The sequence below is a fragment of the Corvus hawaiiensis genome, chromosome 15, assembly GCF_020740725.1.
Source record: "Corvus hawaiiensis isolate bCorHaw1 chromosome 15, bCorHaw1.pri.cur, whole genome shotgun sequence".
NCBI classification, from domain to species: domain Eukaryota; kingdom Metazoa; phylum Chordata; class Aves; order Passeriformes; family Corvidae; genus Corvus; species Corvus hawaiiensis.
The window spans coordinates 2655807-2665205 of NC_063227.1; the positions used below are offsets into that span (position 1 = coordinate 2655807).

Below are 9399 nucleotides of genomic sequence, written 5' to 3' on the forward strand. Positions count from 1 at the left end.
GCTCCTCTTGCTGCCAGCCAGCACTGTGCCCGTGTCTGTGTGCTGCTCCTCCACTGCTCTGACAGCAGCTTTTCTTCTGCACGGATAACAAGGAATACAAGAATATCCTGGGCCAGGAAGATGGGATTTGGGGGGCAATTTCTAGGAGTTAGTATTGTGACTTATTCCAAGCTTATGCAGGAGGAAAATGCAATCTGTTTAGGAAATGTCTGCTGTGCTAAAATAAACTCTGGTGTATTCTTGTGGCAGCAGAGAGCACCAAATCCTGCTGCAAATGCACAGAACCCCTGGAAAACGTTTGAGAGCAGGTGTTTTGAACTGTGGAAGTTACTAACTTATTCAACAACCAGATTTGTTGGTTCTAGGACTAAAACTCTAAAACATCTTTCTAAATTGTTTGTTTCTTACGAAGTTGTTGTTAAAGCAGTTCACAGAGTTTGAAATACTTGAGAAATTTGCTTTTCTTTTCCTATTTGAGCCTGTTAAGTCCTGATCTTGCCAACTCCACAGCAGTCATTCATGCCTTCAGCTCACCCATCTCCATAATTAATAGTTTAGCTCCGGGATGTCTCCCTGAGACCAATTAATCTCAACCAACCCTAAAGAATAAAATTATTTTGGCCACTGAGAGATTTATTCCCATTTACAAGTTTGTTTGTTTGTTTTTCTTTTGGATAACTTATTTTTCCAGCCTTCTAAACTGAGCAGGTATTGAGTGAATTCTGCAAAATATGTTGGAGAATCCCTGGACTGCTCACAGTGGGCAGGACTGAGCTGAACCTGCTGCAAACATGATGCCCCCCTTTAAAGGGGTTGGGAAAAGTGCCCAATCTCCTGGCTTAGACCTGTGGTTTAGCCATTTGACCGTGATTCTTTGTTGACACAAAAAAATATGTTATTTTAAGCAGGGATAACTTGAAATGTGTTAGAGTCTCAGTGGGGTCAGTGCTCCAACTGCTCACACACAGAGCTGGATTAAAAATGCCTTGCTCTGCTCTTCTGAATGTGAGTTTCTCTCCCTGGTGCCCAGGAAAAGAGTTTATTTTCGATCTCAGCACATTCACCCAGATTCCACTGAAATAATTTATATTTCGTTTGAAGTTCCAGTAACTCCTTCCTGCAGAGACAGAGGAACTCACCTGGTTTTGGTCATCTCAGCAGCCCATCAGCTCTAGCACCAGTCTGGGGCCAGTCTGTGCAGGACTACAATAGGAAATGTGGCTGATGGGCTGCTCGGGGTGATCTTGTCTCTAAATGGGTCTTTCTTGCTGCATGAAACGCTGGAGTGTCAGGGTTTAAGATGACAGCGGGAGACAGGTAGAGATCTTCAGGTAATGTATTCTGTGTCACTTTGCTAAACCTTGATTGATGAACTTTCACAAATGCACTGCCCGTGCTTGATCTGCTGGGAGAAATCTCTGCTTCCCTCTCTTTCTGCGTCCAAATGTAACGTTAATTTCGTGGGTTAGGCAATAACAAACCACCTGGGAATGAAACCTCGGACTCCAGCCTGAAAGCCCATCCCTTTCTCGCTTTGGAGTGGCATTTTAAAGGTGTTGATTCTTCTTAATAATCCCCATTAACAAGAAATCACTTACTGCTGATACTGATCTAAAGCGATGTCAGTGAGATGAATTAGGAGCAGGGGCTGGCGAGAGAGGGTTGTTGATCTGTTGTTTTCCTGCCGAGCTTCTCAGGAACATTGAAACACTTAATTCCTGCCAGGACCGTATCTTGTTTTCAGACTCCAGAGAATAACTTCCGATGTGAAAACTCCTTGAACTTAAGGAATAAAATTCTGGCACTGCAGGGGTGTTATTTGGGAAAAACAATTACTTCAGTTCCTACGAAACTGGCAAGGGATTTGGTATCCGTCCCTGACAGCTGACAACTCATTTCTGTACAAATTGTGTGAATTCCATATAGTTTGAATAAACTTGCCATGTGCAGTTCGTCTCAAGAATACCGAGCTGCTCTTGCCCTGTCACCTTCAGGTGGAGCTGGAGCACTGAATTCTCCAAAAAAAGCTGGGCTTGAACAGAGCAGTGAATGCCAGTGCCAGGCTGCGTAATCCCCAAAAAATCTGAGGGAAGAGCGAGATCAAATCCAAGCGCAAATCTTATTAAAAGCTTTTTTCCTACACCCCTTAGCATGCCCCCGGGCACTGGGAGGATCTCTGATTTCATATTCCCTGGGGAAACGCCAGGATCCTGCACTTTCCTCTGGAACAACCTTTTCAAGCAACCTTTTCTCGTGTTGCTCTAGATGGGAAACACTTTGGGCTCAGACAGGAGCACGCCAGATTTGATACGTGCAGTTTTTCTGAGCCTTTGAGAGGCTCAGAGGAGCATAGCCGCGGTGCCTTGGAAGTCCTGGGGGGGACCTTTTGCCCCGGCCTGACCCTGTGGGCTGAGCTGCTGTGGAGCTGCAGCTGGAGAGCAGGAATGGGAGCAATGGGGTGTCTGTGAAGCCAGGGAAGCCCCCCTTGGCCAACATCAGTGTGCAGGGGGTTAATTCCTGCTGTATCTCCCTCGCACTTCCCATTAATCCAGCTGATGGAAGGTCTTTAGCCGTGGCCGATGGTGCCCCTGCCAGCGCTGCCTGCCTGGCCTCAGCCAGCTGTGCTCGTGTCCTCTGCCTAAATCGCTTTCTGAACGGGCTCCAAGGCTCCGGCTGCTGCTCCAAGCCCCCCCATCTTATCCTGCCCTGCATCTGCTCGTGATGCAATTCCCTCAGGAGCTGGGAAGCCTTGGGAGGAGGGGAGTGCATGAGCAGGAGCTGCAGGACACGCATCCCTGCTGAGAATGAGCACAGTGCAGTCCTGGAGCTCGGACCCAAAGCTGGTGCCAAGAACGGCCACTGCAGGGAAAATCCCACTGGGCAGTCAGATCTCTTGGTAGCTGTAGCTCTGAGATATTATGGGAGGAAAATATAAACGTGTTTGAAGAAAATAGCGGGGTCTGAGGAAGGGAAAGGATGTTGGGAGTATGTGAGAAGGGTTCTATGTTGATGTGGGAAGTTACTTTTTCCTGTGGCTTTTCCTGAATTTCACTGCTGTCTATCTTGTTTGTCCACTTAGTGAAGGGCCCTCCTCAGGGCCAGCTTCTGAAAGTTCAAGTTTTAGCTAAATCTTAATGCCTTCCCTCATGACTTGTCCTTCTTCTGAGGGCTCCCTGTGTGCTCTGACCCTGGCCAGGCCCTGTGGTGGTGACACCAGGTGCCCAGAGTGGGACGGCACCATTGTGACCATTTGACAGCTCAGGCAAACTGTGACTGCCCCCCACCACTCATCAGTTTAAACCCAGGTCTCTCCTGCCCCCTCTATTCTCTTTTCCCAGAATTCTGGGAAGGTGGACACTCTTGACTGTCTTCAGGCAGGGCAGTTTCTGGTTAATCTGCTGCCTCTCTCCCATCTGGAGCCTGCGTCCTCCCAGGACAAAGCCCCATGTGGGAAGATGGCAAAGCCATCACAGAGCCTCAGAGATGGCTCCAAATGAGGGCAAGTGGCCTTTGCTTCTCCCTGACCTGCACAGGTGAGGGATGGCCCTGCTTCAGGATGGCAGACTCTGGTCCCCTTTGTCACAGATCCCATGTCCCTCTGGCTCTCTGGGGTGAGCACCTCGAGGCAGATTCTCTTTGGGACGAGGCAGAAGCTCCCTCTTTGCCCAGCCCTGAGCCCCAGACAGGGGCCTACACTCCAGCTGCCTTAGGGGGCTTTGTGAGCAGCACCCCGGGCTCCTCTTGCATTTGCAGACATTGGAAGGAGGTGGGAGCTCCTTATCTGTGCCATCCTACCTCGGGGGCTGCGTGGGGTTGGGAGGGAGGCTGCAGGCAGCTTCCATTCCCCGGCAGCCTTTCATCCTCTGTCCCAGGGCCACAGCCACCCTGTCTCCATCCCTGTTTACTGATGGGGCCGATACGGCCGAGGCAGGAGGGGTTGCAAGTCCCCTTAATCGCCCTGTCACCGGCCGGACAGTCTCAGACACTCTCAGAGGATGTTGTGACTGCGCTGAATTACAATGTTTGTTGTTTCTCACTCCCAATAATTGACATTTGATAGCGACTACTGTAAAAGCGGCCGAGAGGCTGGGGCTGAGGCAGAGGAGAGGCAGGAGCCAGGCGCTGGGGAGCCCCTCTCACTGTCCCTGGGCAGTTTGGGGGTGGGCACAGGGTCCTCTGCCCCTCTCCCCATGGGAACGGGATGGGGAGGGGTTGTGGAAACCTCCCGCGGATAGTCTGGGGGCTTTGGTTTATGACTTGGGGTGTTGGTACCTCTCCTTGCATTGCTTTTTTTTATGCAGGGAAGAAATCAGTACCTTGCTCCCAGAGACTGGGAACAACGGGGTCGGTCCCAACCCCAGCCCGGGACCAGGGGCCAGTGCTTAGCGGTTCTGCCAGGCGGTGAGCTCGGAAAGCGGCTTTAAAAATTATTTCTTAAATTCCTTAAAATACAAACACAGTTTGTAAGGGGCGAAACGGGAATGCCGAACGCACGGGAGGGCTGCACAAACCCGGGGGGGACCGGCAGGGAAAGGCTCCCGGAGCGGGCAGGCGGCCCGGGAGAGCCCCCGGGACGGGCGACTCCGCATCCACCGTCCCCCTCCTGGGATGTCCGGGATGCGCAAGGAACGCCAGGGACGCCAAGGTTCAGCCACTCTCTTTAATGACAACTCGCTGATCTCCGTCAGCTTGTACAGCAAAGGGCAACACGTACGAAGGGGCGGACAGTGCATTTCCATACTAACTCACGTTTTAGTGCATAACCCTACGGGACCTGGCGGGCCGGAGTGTCCGTGTCCCTCGGCCGGGGGGGTGGGGGGCTGGGGGGTCTGTCCTCATCCCTGCCCAGGCCGGCGGTAGCAGCCTCGCAAGGGAGACTTGGGGGTGGCGAGATGCCGAACTGACCGAACAGTGGGGACCGTATGGGAAGTGCAAAAATTAAATGTGGATATCAATAATAATTAGTATAGAGTAAAAGTTAAAAAAAAAAAAAAAAATAGAGAGTTGCAGGGCTTTGGCTGGGTGTTGTTGGGAACAGGTCAAGCGAAATTACTGGCTGCTTTGTAGGAAGGAAGGAGGGGAGTTATCAGGGTGAAGACCCGGGGGGGGGGAGCGAGAGGGGCCGGGAAATGCGGGCAAACCCCACCGGGGCCTGCCTGGCCCCGCACGGAGCGCAGCCACCGCACGAAATACCCAAACCCGCCCCGTCCATGGCCACCACACTCGTGAGCTCCGCCGGGATGCTCCATTGAACCGTCCTCACCCCCTACAGCCTGGAAATGTCCCGAGCCCGGCTCGCAGGCGCGGCCGCAGCCGCTCCATCCCCGGCGCTCCACGGGGGGAGCGGGCTGGCGGCGGGGGCGGCTCTACCAGGCTCGGATCCCGTGCAAGGTGGAGATGCCCGCGTTGCCCTGCGGGATGGGCGTTTGCACCGAATTCAAGTCCCCCACGCTGAAGTTCATGAAGTTGTTGGCGGGCGCCGAGGGCTGCATGGGCTGCATGGAGGGGTAGTTGCAGTTGTAGTTGGCGTTGCAGGCGGGGCTGTTGTAGTTGGTGTACGTGGGGTAGGCGTTGTAGCTGTAGGGGTTAATGCTGACATTGTAGGGCGAACTGTAGGGCGAGGATTCCCCCAGGCAGGGCTTCCCATCGCGCACCAGCACCGGCACCGCGATCCGCCGCGGGGGAGGGATCCCCACCATTTCCAGCGTCTGGTCCTGTCTCTGCCTTTTGCATTTGTACCTTCGATTCTGGAACCAAATTTTCACCTGGGTGGAGGTGAGCTTTAGGACGTTCGCTAGGTGGTCCCTCTCGGGGGCCGAGAGGTATTTCTGCTGCTTGAACCTTCTCTCCAGTTCGTACACTTGGGCTTGAGAAAAGAGGACGCGAGGTTTCCTCCTTTTCCTCTGTCTGGGGCGCTCGGGATCTTCCAGGTCTCTTTTCTCCTGCTCCAGGCTCTTGTGTAGGGAACACAGTTCTGCAGCAAAATAAACGGGCCAAGGAAAAAGGGGGAGGGGAAAAAATAGTGCAAAAAGTTTCTAAATCAATATTTAATAAACAGGGTACAACGTGAGCGAGCCCCGGCTCTTCCTCGGCCTCGCAGGCCGCCGTGGCCGCCCACTCCTGCGGCAACAGGACCGGCCGTACCCCGCTCTTTAAGTACCTCTTTAGCAAATTCTCCGTCTTTTTTGTTTGAAAACAACCGTGCCCCGTGCACTGATGCGAGTCTCGACCGCCTGTGCCCCAGCCTGGATTTATCGCACGTAGCTTTGTGCTGAAACCCACCCTGACCCCCGAGCGAGTCAGGAATCGGATTTGTCACCTGGCTTCTGTACAAACTCGAGGCCTCGCGTGTCACCCTGCAGCTCTGCCCGTCCCGTTGGGTAGGGGCACAGCCCCGGCCCCGCCTGGGGGTCTCCGGGCCGGGGTCAGCGGGACGCTCCCCGCGGTGCCGTCAGCCCCGCTCCTGCAGCGCAGGGCCCGGGAGGGGATGGAGATGCTGCTGCTCACCGAGACCGAGCGCAGCCCCGCACTGTTCCCTGTTCCCCGCAGCCCTGGTTCCCCCCGACCGAGCGCCCAACACCGGCTGGTGGTCACCATCCCCCTGCCCTCCCTTTTTCTCCGCACCGGCTGGGCAGCAGCACTTGGCTTTACCTTTCTTGTCTGCCTTGGCCTCCTTGGCCGAGTCCATCTCCACGTAGCTCTTCACGTAGTAGGAGCCGGGGAAGGCGGCGCTGGTTTTGCTGGGGGGCGGCTCGGGCAGCTCCTCCCGCAGGTCGGGCAGGGCCGGGGGCTCGGCGCTGAACGCCTCCTGCTTGAAGGTGGCCAGCATGCAGGACGGGGAGGACAGCGACGCCAGCTCCATGGAGCCCAGGCCGCTCTGCTGCTGCTGCTCCAGGTTCAGAATATCCTTCACCGAGAAGGGGGTCGTTGTCACAGGGCTAGGAAACATTGCGGAGGACAGCGGGACAGCGGCCGCAGCCCAGGGTCATGGAAAAGTAGGTGGGGAGCAGCCAAGGTGGAGCAGTGGTGGAGCGTGGGCTCCCGGAGGGGGCACATAGCATTCCCGAGAGTAGCCTTGACTTGTGCACTGCAGGCAGGTAGGAGCGGACCATAAGGCGAGGGAAGGAGGGACTAGGCAGTTTTTGGGTGACTTTAGCTTTCTATTGGCCAACATTGCGGTGATGGTATGAGAGATGCAAAGTTCCATGTCACCTAATATAGTAATACATCTCAAAAACAGCTCCGCTCTTTTAAAGGGGCGGCACTGCATTTATCCAGCTTTTCAGCGCCGAGTTTGTTCATCCATTTGAAATAAAAAAGAAAAGGAACAGAATGGCCTAATGTGTACAAAGTCACTATCTGACGCTATCTATCATACAGTCAGATTAAATAAACAGGCTGGGAGGAAACCATCAACCAAATATGTGCTGATTTAATTTTTTTTTTTTTTTTTTAAGCGAGAGAACGGAGGTTTCGTTTTTAGTAATCTGCAATATCCGATGGCAGGAACCAAAAAACGGGAGTTCACTGCTGTGTGAAGCGCGCTCAAGGGGAAATCCGCCCCTAGGGTTTATACAGATATTCTGAAGCAACACCGTGTTTGCAATGTCCAGTTGACAGGAGAGAGACCCTGAGCAGCCCCTGCTTGGCTTTGGAGAGGGAAATGCCGATTGGGTTTTCCTCCCGTTTATTTGTGAAGCTTTCAAACAAAAAGCCAGCACTGTCTGGAGGAAAAAAAGAATTAAAAATCAACCCAAACAAGCGCGGGTTGAAGGTGTCGCAAAATATACAGGGGTAAGAGAGGAATAAGTCAAGCAAGCGGCCGCGGGGCTCCTGTCCCCACCGGGTCCCCGCAGCTCGGGTTCATGGGGCAGAGGTGGCCGCTCATCCATTTAACTCTCGTGGAGTCGCTAAAATAAACCTTAGCAGCAAAATCAGGTTGAGTAGGGGCGTTTCCGGGCTTTGTGGGTTGGGGGGGCGAGAAAAAAAATTTAAAAAAAAAAAATCTTTTTACCGGTCCACGGCCCCGGGCGGTGGGAGCAGAGCAGGGGAAACCCTAAAGGGATGCGGTGAGTTTGGGGGTCCCTTGGCTAAGCCCTGCGCCGGGAAACGGCGGGGTCACAGCTGTGCAAATCCTTTCTCCTCCCGCAGGAAGGGACCCTCCGGGGCGGGTGGAAAGGTGAGCACCTGCCCACCCCGAGCTGCCCTCCCCGGGCTGCTTCCTCCGGCACGGACCCGCCGCTGCACCTTGGTCTCCCTTCTGGGCACTTTAGTTCTGGATGTTTTTGCGGGCGGTGCTGCCCGGAGCCGCAGCATCCCCGGCGCTCGCAGCCCCTCGCTGCAGCCGCCTGCGGCTCTGCTGGGAGCGCTTTGTTGGCGAACCAGCCCCGGCTCTGGCGATGACAGTCGGAGCGATCCCTGTGTACGGAGAGGCCTGAAATATTGGGATTTAATGAGGGGAGGGGTCGGCCAAGCGGCCAGCTCGATCTTCGCGGCTGCGCTTGCTGCAGACTTCCCTGGGAGCCAGCTCGAGGGGATGGATGCTCCTCCGTTAGAGGAGAAAGGGGAAGGTGGAGGCAGCCTCGGGAGAGTGACCTGTGGAGGGACTTTGCAGAGTGTTTGCGGCACCCCTGGCCCTCCGCGGGCTTTCTTAACCTCGTTGCCTCCTTTTTATTGTACGCTTATAGGGATGGGTTAGATACAGGCTAAAATAACAAAGTGATCCCGATCCTCCCCAAAACCAGAGCCGCGTCTCAGGTTCGCCTTGGTGACATCCCCATCCCACGGGATGGGAGAAACGGCTTCCAGCGCTCCCTTCCTTTATCCTGGGCCAAACGCCCTTCCCAGGTCAGGCCCGGAGCTCGCACGGCAGTTCCTGCCCCGGAGGTTTCCGTGTGCCCGGGGAACTCGGCGGGGTCCGACCTGGCTCCCTCCGGGCCCGGAGCGCATCCCGGCGGGGCGGGAGCTGCCGGCCGACAATCCGGGATTAATTGAGGATTGCCGGGCTCCCGCCAGCCCCCCAGTCACACCGTGGCTGCCGATCGATGTGGGCCCGACTGCAGAGGGTGGAAGTGATTAATTGAACGATAAGCCGGAGCTATCATTTGGAATGTCATTAATGCGTCGGGGAGACATTCATTGGAGACAGACAGCGTTATCTCCGCTTTATCTTCAACAATGCATCACTTTTAATACTGCAGTTTAGAAACAAATGGGGGCTTTAGCCTTAGCCCTTCTCTTCGTGTTTATATTTTTGGAAGAATCACAACTAGTGGGAGTCCCGGGCTCGGCCCCCTGATAAATGAACATTAGCACTTTTTAGAACTACTGTATCAACAAAAAGAGCTGCAGGGCCGCAATAATTGGTGAAAAAGCAAACACTCCGCAAAGAGAGGCCAG

General features: G+C 54.5%; 1 protein-coding gene across 1 annotated transcript; it reads right to left on the reverse strand.

Moving 5' to 3' along the window:
- Positions 1 to 4646: 4646 nt before the first annotated feature.
- NKX2-5 (NK2 homeobox 5) lies at positions 4647 to 7121 on the reverse strand. The gene is made up of 2 exons (XM_048319966.1): positions 6652 to 7121; positions 4647 to 5974 (listed from the first exon to the last, which is right to left on the reverse strand). The coding sequence occupies exons 1-2, from the start codon at positions 6947 to 6949 to the stop codon at positions 5367 to 5369; spliced, it is 906 nt and encodes a 301-aa protein (XP_048175923.1). The 5' UTR covers positions 6950 to 7121; the 3' UTR covers positions 4647 to 5366.
- Between the last annotated feature and the right edge of the window lie 2278 nt (positions 7122 to 9399).

Bases quoted from the DNA above. Each gene is read 5' to 3' on its own strand.
- NKX2-5 (XM_048319966.1), bottom strand. From the start codon at position 6,949: ATGTTTCCTAGCCCTGTGACAACGACCCCCTTCTCGGTGAAGGATATT. The intron at 5,975-6,651 runs GTAAAGCCAAGT...ATTTTGCTGCAG, and splicing joins GGCCAAGGCAGACAAGAAAG to AACTGTGTTCCCTACACAAG.